The sequence below is a fragment of the Microtus oregoni genome, unplaced genomic scaffold (genome assembly GCF_018167655.1).
Source record: "Microtus oregoni isolate MIOR12 unplaced genomic scaffold, Mior012 000007F_ref0000211, whole genome shotgun sequence".
Lineage (NCBI taxonomy): Eukaryota > Metazoa > Chordata > Mammalia > Rodentia > Cricetidae > Microtus > Microtus oregoni.
The window spans coordinates 15,429,538-15,452,920 of record NW_024543066.1 but is presented as its reverse complement, the minus strand read 5'-3'; the positions used below and the strand labels follow the sequence as shown (position 1 = coordinate 15,452,920).

General features: G+C 43.4%; 1 protein-coding gene across 4 annotated transcripts in view; it reads right to left on the bottom strand.

Moving 5' to 3' along the window:
- Positions 1-23,383, bottom strand: part of St6gal2 (ST6 beta-galactoside alpha-2,6-sialyltransferase 2) — a 65,601-nt gene that overhangs the window by 11,356 nt on the left and 30,862 nt on the right. For 3 of the 4 annotated variants that reach the window (XM_041656196.1, XM_041656195.1, XM_041656197.1), the window contains exons 2-5: positions 19,768-20,754; positions 12,572-12,669; positions 8,713-8,814; positions 7,066-7,240 (exon numbers count right to left, since the gene is read on the bottom strand). In XM_041656196.1, the coding sequence (XP_041512130.1) occupies positions 7,066-7,240; positions 8,713-8,814; positions 12,572-12,669; positions 19,768-20,692 (1,300 nt within the window). In that variant the 5' untranslated portion in view covers positions 20,693-20,754. Of the gene's footprint in view, positions 1-7,061; positions 7,241-8,712; positions 8,815-12,571; positions 12,670-19,767; positions 20,755-23,383 lie in introns of all 4 variants that reach the window. The other variant, XM_041656198.1, reaches the window with a different exon arrangement.

The following is a 23,383-nucleotide window of genomic DNA, read 5'->3' as shown; positions in this document are numbered from 1 at the left end:
GTATTACTTTCAATGTCACCAGTAGAGGTTGCCTTTGAAAAATGGATGAAATGTTGGTGGTTTACATAACAACAACACCAACACCAATGTCGCCGCCACCACCACCACCACCACCACCACCACCACCAACACCACCACCACCAATAAAAATAATAATAATAAATTGACAGTAAGACATTACAAACCAGCTCAGTGTCTAGTGTGCTAGATTCCTGGCCATAAGTTGCCCACTAAGATCTGGGTAGTTGGCCTTTCCTGGATTGCATGGGCACTTTCTGTATACTACCAGCAGTGAGCCAGGTTCTATGACTACCACTGAGTATATCCACCCTCTATAAAAGTACTTAATCACATATGGGCAAAAGAGAAGCTGTAGGAGTTCAAGGAAAGAATTCCCTACTCAGTCAGGCTGCAGCAGAATTAATGACCTCACTGCAGCAAGTTCCAAGACACAACCACTAGTATCTAACCAGGGATGAAAGAGAGAAATGGTAATAGATTAAAACACTGCCCAAAGAAATGGGTCCTTTGGGGTCATCTAAATGATCCTAGGGCATCCGCTTAATTTATAGTATTGCATGGCTCAGCAGGTTTAAGGGTCCTGTATGCTTCCCTGGGGAGTTCAGACTTACAATATGTCTCCAGGGTGTCTTCTAATGTACTTTATGACAGATGCAGACTCTGATTAGAAATACAACCAGGTGACTATTGGAAATGAATTATGTATGCTCAGGATGGTCACCTAACATAAGGCTTAGGACTTAAGGAAGTACCTTTAAAAAGGAGAAATTTCTGTCACATACAGAATAAATTTGTAATATGTAATAGTACATGATTGGAGCAATGACTCATTGACATAATTGGCTCCATGATATCAAGCAGTCTGAAACAATAAAAATACTCAACAACAACAACAACAACCCCCAGACAACAACTACGGTATGCAACTAACTCCATGACCTTTTGACCATAGAGGAAATGAAAGGTGATTTCAGATTGATTAGGCCTTTAATGAGGGAGCAGTCTATTTCCAGTTGGGAGTGAGGTAATGTTTCACCTGGAGCAAAACCTTAGATGAGGCACAGCTGACTTATAGCTAAGGCTTACTGAGTAGTCACTGTGCTTAGCCACATAAAAACTTCATTACAAAGAGTTTGTGTCATGTGTAAAATATTGGAGCTTAGAGCTAGTAAATTAGGGCCCTGATTTTATTCTGATTTCTGCGGAATTTAGGGTTTGGACCACAAAGTGACCCAGGAGGAGGAGGTAACTATCCTGCAGGAGCTATACATTACACTGATGGATGATCCAGAAGTTCAGAGACCTAGTCCCACCTGCTCATGCTCATTCTCCCCAGCAAGTGTTGAAGGGGAGCTGGGGTTGTGGGAGTCCACTGGGGACGCACTTGCCACACTGAGCCCTGATGTGGGAGAGGCGTGAACTGGTGCAAAATAAAATCAGAAAGGTGCTGATAGGAAGGGTGAGGAGAATGAGTTGGTGTCTTCCAAATGCTTAAACATTTAGTTAATAATGTTATTTACTTCCTTTTATAGAATCTATCAAGTTACAGGAGATTCCCTTCCTTCTCTCCCTTCCCTTCTCCTTCCTCCCTTCCCTTCTCCTTCCTTCCTTCCTTCCTTCCTTCCTTCCTTCCTTCCTTCCTTCCTTTTAAAAGGCGGCCAATTTTACCTGTAATTTCAACTTTCAGGAGGCTGAAGCAGGAGCATTTCCATGTTTGAGGTCAGCCTGGATGACACATCAAGACCTTCACCCCAAACTGCTATCAAGCAAAGCTAAAGAAACCAGTAAGCACTATTTTCATTAAGGCTTGGTGAAAGTGTTGGGCTTTCATATCTCTGTGAGAACAAATAATATCTCCAGACTTCTTTTGACTTACATAATCATGAAATAGATTTTTGGGAAAAAAAAAGTATATTTTGGGGTCAGTGAGACAATTTAGTGGATGAAAGCACCTGGCGGAAAACCTGATAAGTTTGAGTGTCAGGACCCATATGCTAGAAGGACTAAACCAACTCATGACAATTGTCCTTTGTTCTCTCCATGTATGGTGTGGGATATGCGAGTGTGCACACGCATGCATACACACACACACAATTTTAGAAGTCAGATTTTTCACTTATTTTAAAGTAATGACCACGACAACAAGTCAGAATAGATCCAGGATTATGTAGAGATGTTTTGAAAGATAACTTTCAGTTATTAATATGTAATTGAATTAATTTTTAGTGTTTAAATGCAATAAATATTCATATTTTTAATAATGATTCTTCAAAATATTTTGACAGGCAGGGTTGTTAATTTGTAACATGGATTTGATTCTTAAAATGCAGAAAACATGATTTTAAAGTACTCACCTGTAACGTTAGAGGGATAACAACATTATAAACATAAAATGTTTAATAAGTATCTTATTAATATTAATGAATAGAGTTCAATTAATTTAATATGAATATGTATTTAATATTATAATTCTTTACATGTCTTCTACTTTATTTATTATTACTATTCAAAGATTTACTATTTTTATTTCAATGTACCTGTGTTTGCCTGTGTGAGTTTATGTGCTCTACAGGCACGCAGAAGCCTGTGAAAGCCAGAGGAAGGCAACAGATCTCCTGGAACTGGAGTTACAGATGGTTGTGAGCTGTCATGAGGGCACTGAGAATGGGGCCCAGGTCCACTGCAAGAGTAGTAGGTACTCTTAACTGCTGAGCCATCCCTCTAGCCCCATTATTGTTATTATTATTTTTTTTTTTTTTGGTTTTTTCGAGACAGGGTTTCTCTGTGGTTTTGGAGCCTGTCCTGGAACTAGCTCTTGTAGACCAGGCTGGTCTCGAACTCACAGAGATCCGCCTGCCTCTGCCTCCCGAGTGCTGGGATTAAAGGCGTGCGCCTTAGCTTTGATAAACTCTACATACAGGAACTGCAGACCTCTGAAAGAGATAATTTCCCAACACCGAAGTGTGGAGAGGCTGTAGAAAGTTGTAGAGTGTTTCGTTAAGTAACTAAAGAGGCCCCATTATTTGCAACAATATAATGTACTCGGTTGTAAATGAAGCGCTTTTGTTCCAAACCGATTCTACAAGAGAAGCTGATTATGAGAATGGGCAGATTCTAAAGCATGGGGAAATAAATGACTTAATCCCTCGCTGGGGTCCAGTCCCAGTGACATCACCGCTCCGAGCTCACCAGGGAGCCTAGACTGGAGCAGATCTTCTGGACATCTCTTCCCTCTAACACTTTGCTGTGTTCACTACTTGCCCCCTGTTGTGTAAATCAGCCTAGTAGACTCCCATTTGTAATGGACATGTATTCTACTGGGTTCTTCTAGAGGATCCTGGATAAACACATCTTCTATCATTTGTGGATCCTATCTATTTTATAGACACATGGAACGGTGTGTATGAAAGCCATGGACAGAAATGGGGACATGATAAGCTGGGGGTGCAAGTGAGAAGAGCGAGATCCAAACAAATTGACTTCAAAGAAACACTATGTAGAAGAAATAGACACCAATACAAACAGTGAAATACACGGCTGTTTATGAATGAATTTTGTGCTTCTGAGCTAAAGAAAGGAACGCAAGAATACAAAGGCAATCTACATCTAATAGGGTCAGAATGTAAGATTTAATGCTACACCATTTCGAAAGATAAAGATTTGTATTATATTTTATTGATTCGTGTATTATTTAAAGTAAATGTAAATTAAAAATTATTTCACTTGTGTTTAATCATGGCCATAATGAAGCGATAAGCAAGAGAGCAGGTTGAAATTCTGGGTCCTCTCATGGCATTCAAGTCCAACAACTTTTGACAGAACCAACGGAAGGAAGACTTTACAGTTTCCTGCCACTTGGATTATTTCTATGAGACTGAGAGTGGAGGGCTCTGAATACCCCAGAAGCAGCATTAGTGCTCTTTGAGACTGTAAGAAATGGAAATTCCAACGGCCACCACTTACTTAGACTCTTTGTTTTAAAAGGCTGCTGCAGCTAGCCTTCAAACTGGGTCTCACTGGTTCCGACTTGCAGTCATGCCTCTGCCCCCCTCCCACAGCAAGGCTACTGACTTGCATAACAGAAAGAATATAGCTAGTTTGATAGCTTAGTAGAAATGGGTGATTACAAGCTCAGGAGAGACCGTGAGCCAGAATCATCCAACCGATCTGTCCCCTTACTGACTTGCACAGGTCTGTAAGGTTATACAACACTGATCGTTCGTTTCAGTTGCTGAGTGTTGCTTCGCAGGAAATGGGTTGCTAATATAGAAAACTCACAGGTCATGTGGGGCATGCTAAACTTTAAGAGCTTGTTCAATTACCAAATCCTGTCATTCCTCAGTATCTGAGGAACTGAACCCAGGGCCCCATGCAGATATCCAAATCCACAGGTGTTCTAGACACTTAGAAGATGTTACTGCATTCCATATACCTTTGCACATCTTCCTGTGTGCTTTATGTTATCTCTAGATGGTTTACAATACCTAAAACAATATGCATGTTATATAAATAGTTGTTATTGTTTGGGGAATAAAGACGAGAGAAGAGGTCTGCACATTGAGAAAATTTGCAATTTTAAAAAGTGTTTTCAGTGAGTGGCTCTTTGAATCCGAGGGTGTGGACCCCAGAAGGATGAGATCTCTCTATTTCATTTGTGCAAACTCCTCAGCATGGGTAAGAAAACGCAGGCTGTGTCTGTTGCATGAGCAATCACCCATGAAACCAGTCCTTATAAATGGAGAGCAGTGAGTGAAGAGAGTTATTCCCTCTGCTTCACTCAGCAGAGTATTGGACAGGAATGTAGTGCAAGGTGAGGAAGACCCTGCTTTGGGCTATCTCTGGGTAAGATCCCCATGCTGACCAGCTCCCAGCCACAGGGACAAGCGTCTAATGAAACAGTCTAACCCTCCTTGCCCCTCTGAAATGGGTTCCGTTCAGGAGCTGATGCTAGAGCTTGCAGCACTTAGAGATAACAGATGCTGAGGAACCAAGTCAACTCTTCGGTAGGACTTTAGAGCAGGAAAAAGGCATTTGGAGCATATTTCTGGTCACAGCAACAAAACAAAACAGCCCATCTCATTGATTTCACTGACGTTCTCGTGGGAGAGAGACTGCGATGTGGTTGACATCATCCCCCATCTATCTGAGCATATCCAATAACCAAACAGATCGACTCCATCTCATCCAGATCAAAGAGGACGCATAAAGGCTACAACAGTATGGGGATGCCCGGAGGGCACTGGTAACTGTTACTTACCCAGTTGCTTTCACTGCCCACAGTGGTGAGATTCACACCCTTCCCCACGGCGAGGCTCAGAGGCAGAAAGTGAGTCTAATGAAGCAGATGGCCTCCACTACAGCCTGATCTCCACCCACACAGCACAGACTGCCTCGGGGGAAACCCAATGTTTTCTTATCAATTTGCTGCATTACAGTTTCTTTTCATTGGCAAAACTCAGCAGCACTTTCCTACAAGGCCCTGTGACATTGGAAGGACTCCCTGTTAGTGCTATTGAATATGGTACCCACCAGGAGGCTGTCACAACGGAGCACTTAAAATAGGACCGGTTGCCTCGGAAACAGATGTTATATGCTATTTAATTGGAATTAATGGAAATGTAAATAGTCCTGTGACTAGCAGATGCTGCACTGAACAAAGACAGCCCTATAAAGTAACACTCGCAGCTGGCCAGCTATCTACCCTGCCTCACCCTTTCGAAAGCCTGCAAGTTGTGGAGAAGAATACAAACACAAACATAGGCCTTCCCGGCCTCCTTGGTTTCACTGGCAATGAATTGTAGCTCACCTCCTGCACAGACAGAAACAAAGAACTCCACATCCACAATGAACAGCCAGGAAAAGAGCTGCCCATGTGGCCTGAGCTCTTTTTCAGTCTGGGAATTACCTTCCACGTCTAGACCATCTAGCTGAACCTTTCAAATTTCAAATCTCTAATAGTCATGTTTGACTCTACCCTCAATTCGGCATTAGCATTCTTGCCTGATATGGTGGCGGCATGAAAACAAACTTTATTAAACTTGGCTGTGTCCTCGTATGCTTTCTAACCACCATTCTAGCACATTCACTCTTGGCTGAAAACTGCACAAAATTTCCTCTCCTAAATCAACAGGACTTTGGAAAACTGGGATTGTACGAGCCAGGGGGTGGGATGGGGTCATGACGAGAAACTCACAGAGACAGCTGATCTGAGCTCATGGGAGCTCATGGACTCTGGACCAACAGTTAGAGAGCCTCCATGGGACCAACCTAGGCCCTCTGCATGTGTGTGAGACGTGTAGCTTGGTCTCTCTGTAAGGCTCCTAGCAATGAGGTCAGGACCTTCCTGGCACTTTGAGGAATCTGTTCCCCATGCTGGATTACCTTGCCCAGCCTTGACTCAAGGGGAGGAGCTCAGTCCTGCCTCAACTTGATGTGCCAGGTGTCGTTCAAGACCATGGGAGACCTGCCCCTTTCTGCATGGAGACAGAGGAGGGTGACCACATACTGTGGTCAGTATGTAAAATAATTTTAAAAATGTTATTTAAATAAAATACATAAAACAAAAGAATCGAGGATTTCAAATAAAATTGTCAGAGGCATTGCTTTCAAAGCAGTTACACTAAGGTTTTCCTGGGATTTTCTACAAAATATTTCATATCACTATGATGATATAGCCACTCCAAAAGCTTCAAGCCTCACTTGAGGATACTGTGTCCTTAATTTAAATGAAGCCAATGTTGTCTCCACAACTCTCCCCTCTACTGATGGAGACCCCCTGAGCAGCCCAAGAAATACGAGAAACGGCTTAAACTTAGGGCGTCAACACACCCAATACCTTTGGTTCGGTTACAGGCTCTCATATTTCCCAGGGCATTAGAGACATGCCTTCACATGCTCTACATAGGTAATAGAAAAGAAATGGGGTGAAGAGCTTCAACACAGATGAGGAAACGGGGCAAAACCAAAGACTGTGGGTATCAAACCAGGCTGAAAAACATAGTACACGCCGCACACAATTAATTAACAACTTCTAGACATACCTACCAATGAACCCAGAAGATGGTGGGTTGGGTTGGATCTTCTCCCTCGTGTTCTCCTGGATAATGTCCCAAAGCTGCCATATGAATTTGGGGTGAAGAATGTAAAATGGCTGAGCTGGGTGTCTCCGGCGATGCTGGATATATGGCGTGAAAAGGTTGTAATCTGGCTTCTGATACCACTAAAACGAAACAAAAGCAACCCAAATTGGGTACAGAAGATCATGCCGTGAAAAGAAAACAGCGCCACATATATCTGGGGGAAACCTAGAGGACCATGGGCCAGCCTGGAGCTGGAGAGAGGGGAAGAAGGATCCAGTTACTCAGGGAAGTACAAAGAGACACCATAGTTCTGGCCCTAGCAGGAATAATGCTTTATCTTTTCATTATTTCTTTTATTTTGATGTTATAAGGATATAATTTCTCCCTTCCCTTCCCTCCCTCCAGTCTCTTCCAATGATGATTTATTCAGGCTACAATGAGACCTGGGGTTAGATAAGAGGTGGCAGGCATTTGCTGTTAAAGGTCTGACAGTGAACCCAAGAGGATCTGGGCCAGGGTTTTCCATGGTCAGCATGGAAGCAGTCACAGCAGGGGAGGCGGTAGGCATGTTGTGTTCTACTCCAGCGTTACACAGTGAACCACAGCAAGGTTTGGCTCACACTGTAGTATGCTGGTCTCTTGGTACTCAAGCAATGGGTTTGAAAGCAGATTTTTCCCAATTTCACCCACACTCATCTTAAGAAGGCTCTACACTTGAAGGTGTAAATCACAAACAATCCCACACCAGTTTGGAATTATGATTAATAGAATGGTTATTTATTTAAAGGGGAAAACTTACAGATCACCGTCCCAGACAACAGCCCTCTGCACAATCAGGAAAGGAGCCTAATAGCCGGAAGTGGAGCCGGAAGCCAAAGCAAGAGAAGAGGGAAGTGGCTGCTTTTTTAAAGGGAGAGAGACCACACCCCAATGGGCTGGTATCTCAGCAGCTATTGGCTGAAGGAGAGGAAGGAGCTCCTGCAACATACACTCCCTGGTATTAGTAAACCAAATCATGGATGCTTGCTCCTTTAGCCAATAGCCTCTCAAAGTAGCATGACTATCACCCATTTTACCAAGTCCTGTGAAAAAGAGCTCACTGGCTTTTCAGATGAAGTTCCATCCAACACAGCTAGTTTCTTCCTTAGGAAGGTAACAGTTTGCGATGAAGTAAACAATATATCTTGCTTGTATTTGATGGCTATTCCATAAAATTTAACACATTCAGAAAGAGCCAAAGAGGATCATCCTTAGGAAATTCAGAGACAGTCTTCATTTAAACAACAATGTACAATTTAGATTTTTTTTTTCCCGCAGTACACCACTGAGTTTATTTCCAAAGCCGTTATTGCCATCCTATCACCTTGGAACACACGCCAGTGTGCGCAGTCTAATTTTTGGTATAATACAACTTTCTCAGCCTTTATATATGCTGTACTTCCTCTGTTTCTCAGAGATACAGCACCAGAGCAGCAGGAAGCTCTGCTACTCTAAGTGGTACCAAGAGGGCTATGACAGACGTGTGAGTTAGCACCCATTACTGACCTGCGCCTCTGGGTAACTCATCGGGCACGGTCTGACCCACGGTCCAGGGCATCAACAAAATACTTACCAGGTTCAGATTAGCAGAATAAGGAGCTGGGTCCCAGGCCACCAGGATAACATCTTTATATAAAGAACTGTCAATGAAGTGATGGCTGGGGTTGGCAAGAATCTGTAAGCACATGGGGGGGAGCTCTTTATTATTAGTGTTTGTCCTTCAAAATCTTGTTTTAAAACAAGTCACAACTGAAAAGCAGAATGAAAGCAAGGCTCAGGTTTTCTATTTTCCTTTGGGAGAGGGAGTAAGGCTGGTATCACGTGACAAAACAATGTACATTTAAAGGCATTAGTTTTTTTAAAAAAAATTAAACAAAAGCGAAGCCACGAAGTCCTTAATTTTTATCAGGACTGTGCCAAATCTAGTGCTCTGGATGCCAACCCTTGCAAGAAGAAATCTCAGTGAGTGCAGCCTCCCAGCTCCTCATCACCTCTGATGTGTGACTCGGGTGGGTGTAGGTAAGGAGCAGCCAGAACTGAGCTAAGAGGTGTCAGCTGTTGTCCCTCTTCCCAGGGCCTGACGGATGCTGAATGGATCCGTCAATTTCACCTGCCATCCATCTTTTTAAAAAGCTATCAAGCCCAAGGCATTAAGACCAACCACTGACAAATGGGACCTCATAAAACTGAAAAGCCTCTGTATAGCCAACGACACCATCGCTCGAGTGAAACATCAGTCCAAAGAATGGGAGAAATCTTTACCAGCTATACACCTGACAGAAGGGCGGTGTCTAGAACATATGGAGAACTGAAAAACACTATACTATGAAAACAACAATCTGATTAAAACTTGAGGCATGGAACTAAGTGGCATTCACAAAAGAAATGCATATGACTGAGAACAGTTTTTAAAATTGTCCCACATTCTCAGCTATATAAGAGAAATGAAAGTTAAAATTATTTTGAGATTTCAACTTACCCTGGTCAGAACAACTCAAATAGCATTTTAAAAAGACAACAAACACAACTGTAGGTGTGGGCAGATGAGAAATCTTATCATCTGTTGATGGGATTGTAAACAGGTATAGTCACGATGAAAATCAATATGGAGGTTCCACATCAGGCTAGATATAGATCTAGTCTTGAACACATATAATGCACTTGGGCATATACCCTAGGGCTCTGTATCCTACGACAGAGATACATGGTCAGCCATGCTCATCACTGCTGGGCTCACAAGGCAGGAAAATGAAACAGCCTAGGTGCCCATCAACTGGTGAATGAATAATGAACATACAGTACACACACACAATGGTTTATTATTCAGCTGTTAAGAAAACTGAAGTTTGTAGGCAAATGGCTAAAAATAATAATTCTGAGTGAGGCACTGGGACCCAGGAAAGCAACCATTGCAGGTTCTCTTTCACCTCTGCATTCTAGCTTTGAAACTGGGGTACTGAAGAAGTCAGAAGCCCAGTGAGAGATCATGGGAGATGGGTGATAGAACACAGATGGCAGGAAGGGGGAGAAGGGAGACAATGGGGCAAGAGCGGTTGAGTGGAGTGAGGGACAGCAAGGCAGGGTACAGAACAAAGTGTGTGTAGGAATACCTAGGTGGAGAAGTCTTATGGAAGGAAGCCCATTACTGCAGAAGCTTCCTAAAATACAGACATACACATGTAAAAAGAGTTTAAAGAGGGGGGCAACGCTTCTTCCAGACACCACAAGCTATCAAAACAGAAGGCCAGTGCCCCAGATTGGTGCCTCTTTGGGATTTTTTTTTTTTTTTTGATCAGTGTGGCTCCAGAGACCGTCAAACAATGTAATTTAAAGCCACTGTACTTCGTTACTCTCTAGACACTGATGTTAAGACCCCACCACTGCAGACACCACCTACTTTAGTCTAAGATACAAAGAAATCAATCTGGCACTCACTGGAGGTTTCAAGCCTATTGAGTATCTTTCATAGTGTGCTGGGGTGCTAGGCATGCTACCGCAGGTGAGACGTTATCATCAGTCTCTCCCAGATGTGAACCCTGTGAGCTATATAATGACTGGCCCAGCACGATGTGCCTACTCATGCAATAGTGGCATGAAAATTATGGGAATAACAAAGCACTTTCTCCCTGGATTCCAGGCCCACTCCATAAAATGGAACTTGTGCTTGGTACTGTTAATGGAGTCATGAATTTATAATAGGTAGAATCTACTACTATTCTGCCAAATAGCATCAATCTGTCTCCTAATGAGTTGCTGTTATACCCAGAGATTCATTCATCTTTCAATCCTGATTAGAGAAACTTCTTTTTGCAGTAGATGGTGATTAACACTGAGAACTCTGACTGCTCAATACGCAGAGAATACAAGACTTCGGAATGCCCAGCACTAAATGAGACAAGTAGCACACCCCATCTCCCCAAGGTTCAGGGATCATTGTGGAGGAAGGGGGGGGGGTGGAAGAGTGAAGAGCCAGACACAGCGGATGTCTACCCCTGAAATGGTGTTTCCCAGATACAACAGCACAGTTGCTCATTTGAACAGACAGTAGCTGTGACAGCATGCATACAATTAAAGCAGACAAAATTCCAGCATAGAGAAGGGTGCTTGACATGAAGCCCCACCCCTAGCTGAGGAGCTATTAGCAACTGATGGTTTCTGGGAAGGGAGAACCAGCTGTTGTCAGGGATATAGCTTCTGAAGGACTACTAAGATTCCAGGAGATGGCCCTGCATCCATGCACATACAGCCTACACTGAGTGGAATCTGTGGTTTATAAAACAAAAAAGAAGATAATGCATGAAATGGGGAGGAAATTGGGGGTGATAAGGGAAGAATTGGGGGAGAGGGAAGTGGAAGGTGGGCATGATCTAAGCACATTTCATGTGTGTATAAAATTCTCGATCAATTAAACATTTTCACCATTATGAAAGTGCATTTTTTCATCACATTTTAATGCTTCTGAAATGAGGATGTATCTTACAGGATACATGTATTTTAATTTGGTTGGGCTTATCACTTTCTGAGAAATTACTAAATAAAATGTAGTGACATCTATGAATGAAGAAAATATGGTAATTGTTTTTACTTCGCTGCCAGCTGCCTGGTGCAGCAAACGATGCAGTCAGTGTTAATAGCTTGTTCCGCAAGGGGTTCATCATGAATCATGGATCATCTCATTTTTCTACACATTTTAGAAATTAGAAATTGTGGTTTGTTCTGAGAATAATTTTTCCATAAATTTGGAAGACATTCTTATTAAGAACATGGAGAAAAGAGATATTCCATGTCCCATTAGGCAATTTGTTTTCATTTTTCAAATTTCCAAGTCACAGATAGAAGTTTCAAAGATATCCTAAAAGCTCTAATATTTCATGTGTTTCTGTTCCCTTTAGCTTTACTGCCATGATCTCTTCTGTAATTAATAGCATTTTGCAGTTCACAAACTGAATAACACTCTATGGCAGTGATTCTCAACCTGTGGGTCACGACATCTTTTACAACCCTCACTACAAATTCAACATTCCTAACAATAGCAAAGTTACAGTCATGAAGTAGCAAAGAAAATAATTTTATGGCTGGGGGTCACCACAGCATGAGGAACTGTATTAAAGGGCCACAGCTTTAGGAAGACTGAGAAAGTTGAGAACTATTGACCATTTTATTTGTGTGTATATAACAAAAACATATACACACAAATAAAAATCATTTCTCTGTGCTTAATCTGAGTTTTCATTGGGTCTTCCTCATCTCTTTCTAGTCAAATCACATCTAAATTCCCTATTTTTTTATTTTTCTTCACAAATTCTTCATGATTAAAAGATCCACAGAAATAACAGGATCCTGTGGTTATGGCTAGTCACAGTTCTGTCCGCTCGTCTAGTTGAAGGACCTGCCTACAGAATGTACCAGGGCAACCACTCCATCCATCTTACCTGGGAGTTAATGATGCGCATTGTGGTTTTATTTCCGACATCTTTCTCATAGCCACGTGTAGGGGCAGAATTAAATCTCAAAACTGCATCATGAGAATCTAAGGGCACATAAGTGACATTTTTTTTCTCTGTGAAATCACATAATCTAGGAAAAAAAGCATTAAAACAAATCTTGCAATATCTGAAACTTAGAAAACACTAATAAAGTTAATATATACATACACACAGAGCTTTAGATAATTTTCTGCTGATTTAGGATGACATGGAATCTGAAGAGTCACATGGCACTAGGACACACCAGTCAATACAAGTTCATATATATATATATATATATATATATCCCCAAATTGTACTGCCTAGTAACTAGAAACCTTTTTTTTTCTAAGTATACTCTATGATGTTCACTACTGACAAAGCCATCTAATGATACATTTCTTGGGATGTGTTCTCTTGTTTCTTGACACATTACTACGTATTTATATACCTAAACATACACAAAGTCAACTGATTACAGGTAACCCCATTTTGTGTAAGTTACATTTGGATGCTTGTTACACACACACACACACACTGTGTGCAAATGTCATGCTTTGTATAATTATTCCCCTTAAAGTTTCAAAACATGTGGGAGCTGGATCTAGAGGAAAAGGTAAAGACACTGGGAGCCTGGAGGCAGCTCACCTGGAGTTTCCTAGCCTGTAGAATTGAAGTCACTAGGTCACCCATGGTAAGAACTGCATCTAATCTTGCTGCCTTCTCTCACATACCAAAAACTACAGTCTCTGATTCTGCTTTATTAGCTTTTAGTGAAGGTTGAGGTTTAAAAGAAAAACAGTCCTGGTTTCCATGAAGCCTCATCTCCCACTGTGGATGTCAGGGAGTCCCTGAATTTAGAGAAACTCCCAGTGTCACCAGCAGCCCAAGGTTTGGTGCAAATAGTAAGAGAATTTCTACGATCACCTTTAGCTTTTAGAATCCTGTTCATGGGGGCTGCAGAGATGGTTCAGCAGTTAGGAGCAACAGCTGCTCTTGCAGAGGATCTGAGATCAAGTCTCAGCACCCACATGGTGGCTCACAACCCCCTGCAATTGCAGCTCTAGGGGATCTCGCAGCCCCTTCTGTCTTCTGTGAATACTGCACTCACACACAGAGACACATAGACAAGCACATTAAAACCAACACCAACAAGCAAACAAAAAGAATTCCATGCACATTCAAGTTTAATCTGCAGCAGGCATGGTGGCTGGCAGTATAAATAAGGGCAAACTCACAGCTTTCTGACAGGGCTGGGAGTCACAAGGACACAGAGATACCGCATTTACAGTGACCATATTCTATATAAGGTCCTTGTGACAACCTGCCTTATAAAAGAGGACTCTGATATTCTTTTCTCAGAGTCTTCACCGTACTCATTAATGATTAAAAGCCATTGGGCATGCCCCAATAAAACAATAGTTTTAAGAGGTACCTACTTTTATTGAGAAATTCTGAGCACAGTGAATACATAAGTGGTATGTTTTGGCCATGCCATCAAAAAAAACAAAACAAAACAAAACAAAACAAAAAAACCCATACAGTATTCTTTAGGAGAAAAGTTTAGAGGAATTGATAAACTATGATCCGTAGGCCAAATGTGGTCTGCCTCTGCTTTAGTGACTGAAGCTGTACAACAGACACACTTAATTTGTGCAAGGTCTAGCCTTGCACAACTGACCTTAAAAACAGAGACTCCGTGGCCCACAGAGCCTGAAATATTTACTATATGGCTCTTAAGAAAAAAAATAAACCTTACAAATCTGTATATTTCAAGGAATCTAAGCTCTGCAGAGATAATGTAAAAACCCTTGAAGACTTTCACAGATTAAGTACTGCTTTGCATTTTTGCAATGAACTGCTTTAGTTATATTTTAATTATATATTGCATAATAAAAGTCGAAAATTTTGAGCTATAAAAATTGTATTATACAGAACAGACAGTTCATATTTTAATCTTGTTATCAGGAATTTTTACACACACACACACACACACATGCACACATACACACCCACACAAACAGCCAGATAAAACTAAAAGATCTTTTTAAAAAGATTAGACTTTATAACTTCTTCCAGAGAACTGGATATTCTTCGATAGTTTACCCATACTTGGTAGGTGGTAGTTTGTTAAGAGCTGGTTGTATTGTTGTATTTCAAAAGCATGTCAACGAGGGTTTTTTTGGTTTTTGTTTTGTTCCAAATAAATGCTGACGACGTATGTTTATGAAACGCAAAGCAGGGTTCATCTGCAGTCTGCCGTCTGTGCCCACCGTTCAGCTTATCTTCCTTGTAGAAAGTAATACTTTTGTGTCTGAAATAATAAGTCTTCCAAAATAAAATGTTTTTTAAAATTAAAATGAATGGCTATATAAAAGGAGTCCAACCAGCTTGCAATTTTATTTTATAATCTATTCCGTCTTGCTCTTAAAATGGGGGTCTATCTATGTAAATTTTGCTCAGTGTTAATTTAAAAACTCTCTGGAAACAAGTTGGAGAGTGATTCTGAATACTGTTATGTTCCACTATAAATTATCCACAGGCCATATTGGTTAATATACCATGGATTTCATAAGTCTTCAAGTGTGGGAAGCTTCCAAGTTCCTTGTTGAAAGCTTCATTTTTTTTTTATCACTGCAAAAAACCCTGTCTGTCTCAAAGTGACAGTCTCATTTAATTCCTTCCCGAGAAGAAATTTGCCAAGCGTCCAGATCTGAATAATTAAAGTCTGTCTGTCAGTTATTCTATTTTTCAAATAAAAGCTGTATTTCACGGCGTGAGTGGCTAGTTCATCCTTCAGCTCAGTCCCACAGGGCCTTCCCATTGATCAGCACAAGTGCCATCTCCCATTTCCTACTTTGTCCCATGGGATCTGAAAAACATCTGCACTCAAGCGGCCGAGCCCTTGTGAAGGCATTCGTTTTGAACGCAGCCCCCCAGCCGTTCACAGTGAACACGACGCTGTTCAGTTGTACTGTTCCACTTAGTGGTGAAGATACCATGGTGACCAGTGTTTTGCACACCCTACCCCAGGCGTGTGCTCAGAGGCCATCAGTATTGTCCTCTGCTGCTTTTGTTTTAACAGCACAATTTTGAAAAAGAAAAAGACTTGGGGGTATAAACAAAAACTGAGTTTACCTTCTAGAGCCCTGAAAGAGTCCTGGAAACCATAGATGAACCACAAATTTGAAGTGGTCATTCAGGCCAACCCATCAAAAAATCGAGAGTAAAGAGGAAGACTCCAGGCGGTTGATATACTATGGACTCAGAAGGATTTGGGGGCAAGACTGGAGAACCAGTGTGACAGTGTCTCCACCACCACAGTTCTTTGGAAGCCATGCTGCCCATCCCTGTGACATAGTCTCTGTGTCATGATCTGATGAGCATACCCAGGGTCCTAAGTAGTGGATGTGTTTCTAGTAAATTGACTATAATTCCAAGTTAATCAAATCACCCTCATAAATCTCCAGGCATTTGAATGTTTGTTTCCCTAGGTGGACCAGTCAGTATTTTACAATGTCACAAGGCAGAAGACCATGAATGTTTCTGGAAAGAGTATGCTGGTTTCAAGAGTCACAAGGTTACCAGGGTACAGGTGGCAGAGTGATGGAGTCTGCTGAACCTGGTGGAAGGGGTCAATGAGCAGGACCAGGGACAACAAGTTCAAACCGTCCATATTCACTCGATAAATACACACCTGCCCGCATGGTAATGCATCATCAGAAGCTACGCTGTTCACTCATATGCAGAGGAAGGGAGCAGATCAGACAGTGAGCACAAGGTGGATGAGGTCAAGCTTCACTTCTACAGAAGGCATTACTGGGCCAGAGCAGAGGTGTGCTGACCTTCCCACAGGGCCCATCAAGGAGCACCCAGGCATGCTAGAGGTCTTAGCATCACCACCTAGCCCTGACTCAGGCCCTGCATCCTCCCCTCTTCCCCCTCCTAACTTGTGCTGACCCAAAAACAAAAACTAAGCAGTCACAGCATGTAGCCTCCAGACACCAGCCAATGGCCTGCAGGGACAGGACAAAACCATCCATTATCTCTATCAATTCCCACTGTCTTGTCCCTCTCCTCTCTGACCTGCCTGTTCCACTTGACTTCTCTCATGCCCCCAAACCCAGGGTCATGTGTGATGTCTCTAAAATAAAACATCCATGCTTAGGTTTCCGTGCTTCAGCCCTCATTGCCCTCAATTCCTAGAGACCCAGGCTGCAACTTCAATCGACACTCAGTCCAGTGGATTCTGGATGCCTGTGTCCTATCTAGAAATGGAAATGTATGTACCACTCAGGGCTGTTGATTTTATGGCAGTCAAAATGTGCTAGAACAGGTCTCTGTTTACAGCAAACACTCTCAGCTGGCAATACTACTGCAATTGGTAAATGGAGCCTGACAGTAAGCATCAGATTATCCCTGCGTTGCCCTCCTCCCTTCCTTGCTAGCTTCTTTCCTGCCTACTCCTGGCCCTTGTACTCACTGAGGTTTTGCTAGTCTCATGCCCTATACTGGACCCTTGGCCTGGACCGGCTTCTGCAGAGCAGTCTTTCCTGACCTCCTCTCTGCCCGCCAATAAGAGTGGGTTAGTGTTTTGCCATCAATTCTATCTTGCTTATCTCTACGTCTCTTTGCCTTTGTCCCATTCACAGGATGCTGGAATTCTCTGTTCATGGTCTGGTTCTCTCTAGAATTGTACAGAATTTGAAATCTTCTCTGTCACTTATTCATCTTTGTGTTTAGCACAGGATCTGCTTGAGAAACGGTGATCAGCAAACATCTAATGACTTAGTGATTACATGATCTTGGCTTTTTAAACGTAAGGTTAAAGGACTTGCCAAATCCAAGACCTGCTCCAGATATTACTGTGGGTTCTGCACCCAACATACTCCACCCCTACCTCCCATTTTCCCATCTACGTGACACTATTCAGTTGTTCAATAACACTGACCCTGGTCTTCCACATCAAGACTGCGATGTCTCCCCACAGTGGATTTTTATTTTCTCTAGTGGATTTCCACAGAACTGTCAGGAATGACCAGCAAATTATTGTCATTTGTTGTCTGGATGACAAGAAACTGTCTCATAACTTGAAGGAATATCTCATGTTTCCAAAACAGCTCAAGTCACGCATTCAGAGTAAGGGTCTTTATAATCAGTATACCTCTTTAAACCCAAACAACAGTTACATAGGACTTAGTCTAACAGAATGGGGCCTTTGGAGAAGGACTCAATGCCCACAAAACAAACACCTGGGGGAGCCAAAGGGTAGCCAAGTAGCAAACTGTCTTAACTGGGCCTACTCTGGAAAACCAGGGAACAGTAAGACCTTAGCTGGAGAGCCTTCTGGGCAGAGCTAAGGTTGGGCTATGGCATATGACTGCCTTGGGCATGCTGTAAATTTTTCACCACGTCATCTTTGGGAAACTCATTAGATCTTCACTTAGCATTCCATTCCAGAGGGGGCAACCTGATGTTATCTGCAGCATGCTCCAATACCCCAAGGTACATGAAGAGATAGAAAGTCTACAACATGAGACTGTTTTTGCTCTGAGACTCACTAGTGACCATAGGGGTTTGCAATGGCATTGCCAGGTGAGCAGGGAGGAAAGAACCCAGCCCTTGGCATGTACAGAATTGGTCCAGCACACCAGCTTACAAAAAACCCAGCTTTTTTTGTTTCTACAAACTGAGCAACACTATGGTTCTAAGACTCAAAAATCCCAGGTATAAAATCTGAACCTAGACAAAACAAGACAGAACCAACTAACCAGCCGAAGTAGCAAATAACCCCACAAATTCCTTAAGCCTGTTCTTCATTTCTGACTTTACAATTCTGATCCTGAAGTCATACAGTTGAAATTAAATTTGGGTACTAGAAACGAACAAATATGTAACAGTGGTCTTTCATGTTCCCCCAGAAATGTAAAGTGACTTTCACATCCTCTTCCACCTTTTGAGTAGAGATTGAAAGGCTCCAGTCATGATCCTTTATGCATGAGAAAAAAAAGGTAAGATTTCTTTTTGGTATGCAAGAGCCGTTCGAACACTCTACATTTACGATGCAGAGGTGTTTAAAACTAAACAAAACCAGAAATAAGTTACCGCCTGCTTCAAAGCATAATACTTAAATTCCTTTTCTGCATTATTAATATTGGTCCTTGGAAATGAGAAAGAGCTGTGGTGTTATTTCACCCTGGGGGCCTTTAAACCACTGTTCGTTCTTAATAAATTGCAGGCCGCTCTGCTCTGGGTTTTGCTACAAGCTTATGTGACACATGGATAGTGTTATTATGAGCCTGATGTAATGTCAGCATGGAGACACGGGGACCTCACACCACAAGGCCATATTTGTTGTTATGGATTTTTAAGTTTAAAAAAATTTCCCATTCAGTCTCATTCCCCAAAAAATAGATGAGCTGAGGGGGTTTCTGAGTGTGCCTTTCTGAGTTGGCTGCAGGACACCATCACTCTTTAAGGACACAGAACTAAAGGCTCTGTTCAGAAGAATAAGGGCAATAGTGAATTGCTTCTCTGTCATGAAGAAGCAATGCGTTCATGAATGTCACTTCCATGCTAGTGCCTTAGGACCTGCCACATCTGCAGTGAGAACTTTTGTGTCCAGACTTGAGGCTGAGGCTATGTTTGAGCCACATTTGTAGTCTGTGCCAAGTAAAGAACCCACTAGGGGATAAACACACACTTGTAAAATCAGTGATCTTAATGGGCCAAACTGCTTGCCCTTAAGGGGAGACAGCAATGCAATCAACTGGATTAGAGGGGTCCTAGAGGGCAGGATCTAAAACTGCCAGGGAGAGAAGAGCTGGGGAAGGGGCCAGGCAGATGGGTAGGTACTTTCTCTGGCAAAGAATGGTGGGGGAATGAATGCTATCCACCAAGAACTGATTTTCTGTTGGTGAGCCCATGTCTGTCTACCTACGGCAGGAACTACACCACTTTAAGGCTGGCGCCCATAAAAGCAACCTCCAGCATCCTTGACCTCCTCCTCCTCTCCCATATTCCCATCTGATGCCCTGGCCCCCTGTTGCCTTCTGCTCACATAGACCACAGTTTCTATGAGGGATGAAGTTTGTCCAGCATCTTGGGCACAGCCCCAGCCTGGAACTCTAAGTGCAAAGAACCACAGCCCCCGAGGGACCCACCGATTTCCTTCCCCAGGGAGGAGTTCAGGATGGCACCGGCGGACATGACAACTGCGCAGCTGCGCAGGCCGCCCGGGTGGAGCTGGCTCAATGGCACCCCAGGTACCAGCGGCCGCCAGCCCAGCGCTGAGAAGGGTGGCTCCTTGCCGTCCAGCGTGCGCACGCGCACGCGCCTGCGCAGCTCGCACAGCAGCTCTGGCCCTGTGCGCCTGGTTTCCCGCCGCCTGCGGAAGTGCACGCCGTGCTTGTTGAAGGACATGTAGTAGCGCATGGCCTTCTGCAGGCGCGGGTTCAGCATCTTGGAGGACACGGTCCCCTTCCAGAGCCGGTACAGGAAGGCTCTGGACATGGAGGCTGACAGCATGTCGCCGTAGAAGGCCTCCTCTGGCACGCGGCTCCGTCTTGCACGGTGAAGCTTCTCTCGCTTGTGCTGGGCGGGTCCTGCCCGCCTCGACGGCTCCTCCGGGGAGGGCTGCCCCAGGGCGCCCTGCGTGTGGCGGTGCCACCCTGGCTGACCAGCAGCAAAAAAGTAGCCATCTTCCTCTTCTTCCCGGTAGAAAGCACTTTGCGACTTCCTCCCGACCTGGGATGAAAAAAACTCATCCCCATCGTCAAAGCCATCTTGGTCCCATTTCTGTGGGTCCACAGGCCCGCTGTGGAAGGGGCTGGCAGGGTGACTGCCCAGCAGCTCTTTGCTTGCCTCCAAATTCCTGAGCAAGGAGGGCTCCTGCAAAGCGCCCATGATGGCCCGCTGCTTGCCCTGTACGGGTAGGAGCCCATGGTTCTCCAGGAAGGATAAGGAGCTGGGTACAGGCGCAGCAGGGTTACTGTTGGTAAAGTAGATGAAAACCGCTAAAAAGAGGAGCCCCCAGACAAATATTCCAAAGAGCATTCGTTGTCGCCATTGCTTCAAGTGTGGTTTCATTGCAGACCTCTGAGGCCAGCACTTCACCTTAGGTTTCTAACGCACGGCGAGGTGGGCAGAACCTGAAAAAGACAAGAGCCACAGTTAGCATGGGAAGCCTGTTCAGACGCTGCTGGGGCAGCATTTATGAAAAAGCAGCTGAAAGGGGCATCAGAAGACAATATCCAGCACTACAGAAACTACAGAATTAACTTCTCTCCTACCTTCACACTTGACCATTGCAAGGTCACGCCATCTCAGCAGAGCCTTGGGAGTGAAAAATCTTTCCTAAGGGGCTCTGGACGTGTCTGCCGTTCATGCCTGTGCACTCTTGTGGGGAACCTATGGCGGAACCTTCCTTCTGCATCTAGTTAGGGGAAGCAAAGTTGAAGAGTGTAGTTTGCCTGCTCTTGTCTGCTAGCATCATCAACGTCTCATCTCAGATATTTTATAGGCTTCTACTACGGTAGGCATTTCTAAGTTCTTCATGATCTACCTGGAACATGCCAGAAGTCCACCGCTGGTGGTTCTAGATAAAGCAATGGGGGACTGTGGCTGTAGGTAAACACCTTACAGGGTACCTTCTGACTTGAGTGCCCTCAAGAATTGCCCTGCTCTTCTGCAACCAAGACTGAACCCGCAGGGACACAAGGTTAACCTAGAGGAAATACCAGCAGTTGCCAGGCTGTGCTCCAGGCCCTGGATTATCTCCTTAGATATTTTCGGTTTTGAATAAGACAGAAAGAACTGTTATATCCATTTCCAAGAATTAGAAGTGCGGGGCTGGAGACACGACTCAGTGGTTAAGAGCACTGGCTGCTTTTCCAGAGGTCCTGAGTTCAAGGCAACCACAGGGTGGCCCACAACCATCTACAGTGGGTTCTGATGCCCTCTTCTGACATGAAAACATACATACAGATAAAGTACTATATACTTAAATTTTTGAAAAGTAGAAACAGGTCCAGAGATGTAAACTAACATGCTCAAAAACATGTTATAGAAAGCAATGTTGTGTACAAACCCATCTTGATTTTAGGGCTTGCTAAACTTTGAAACCATACCAAGGAAAGTTATATTTTCTAAATATAGCTTGTTGTCTACCTGTGGGAAAGGATCATTATTGCCCAAATTGCCACTCGCTGCTCTACTTTGGTGTTTTCTTGTGTAGCAGAATGTGACGGCCATGACAATTACTGTCAAAACTTCTAAGTGCTTACTCCTTATGGGTTCACACATCTCACTAGGAAGTGATAATGGATCGTCTCCTACAGTGCAGTCTGGGGCCATGATTTGAGCACCATCTTCTATGTTACTTGACTAACCTGTCTATTCAGGACACAGTCCATCCCTGCTTCAAGTTATAATGTCAAACAAAAAGGTCTAGGAGCTTTTTCTAGTATTTTAAAGATCCAGTAGAAATCAGAACGTTACGCTTAGCAATAGTTATTCTATTTCCATTAAAACTGTGGGCATTGAAATGTCATTCCATCACTTGCTACCTAGAGTTGGTGCTTACTCTATAAGTTGGCGTTCATATCCAGAAGACTTCCCTCACTTTGGATGCCAGCTGCAGGTGGAGTCAACTGGCCACACCTCTGATGGTTCAGCTATCAGGCACGAAGTCCCCACAATGCCCATTAGGTTTGATAATTTTCTAGAATGGCCAACAAACCCAAGCAAAATGGCATAGTTAATTATTTTAGTTTTATATACACAATACCCACAAGGTGGTGGATACATGAAACACTCCTGGTATATCAAATCTTTACCAGTCAGAGAGTTCTGCTAATCCTCAGTGCCAGCATTTTACGGAGGTTGTGTTATATGATTATGCCTGGATGAACGGTCAGCCTTGAGACTAAACTCAGTCCACAGCTTTCCTTTCTTTGCTAGAGGTTAACGCCAAGTTCCCACTCAGAAATTTCACATTGTTAGCCTTTCTGAAGTCCCCACCCTAAAGCTTTGTAGGACCCGTGACTCACTTCATTAGTATAATGAGCATAGTCCTAACACAGGATATTTGAAAATTTTGAAGTAGAGTTTCAGAAAGGATCCTACGACAAAGAGGAGAGGAGTCCTCCAGCGTTCACCTCATCCCACGGCTGCAGGTGCGAATTTGAAAGCCTGCCTTCCTGCCTCTGACTGGGAATGGTTTCACCGCTCTGAGCAGCAGCATTTGGGTGGGTAACATGAGAAAGATAATAACATCATTGCAGCGTTAGCCCGTAAGAATGTTTTTATAACCTACAGATAAAGACTAGGTGTGTGCAGAGTCGGGGGTATAAAATAAGAACATCAGCTTTGAGCTGTTGGAAAGGAGACAGAAACCTCTGGCCGCAGAGGCCATGGCCCCCATGCTACATGAATTCATGTTGCTTTATAGTTTAGTGGCTGCAGAAAGCTGCGGGGAAGTCAAATACAAAGGTGAAGCTGCTGAATTAGACAGTATGATTCCCAAGATCACATACTAGCTGCATCATAATACAAAAATGCCGTTTTCCTTGAAAGAGAGATGGGAAGCCTTTTCTGTCAAGGGAAATGATGGCTGGCACGGTAGGGAGGGAAAATAATGAGAAGATGTCTGGGGACACTTGGAAGAGAAGGTCCTGCCGGGTACCCAAGGCCCCGTGGCCGTTTGTTCTTTCCTGCCCCATGTGCTAGGCAGGAGAAACTGAAGATCCTCAGAGCTGCACAAAATGAAAGAATCTCAAG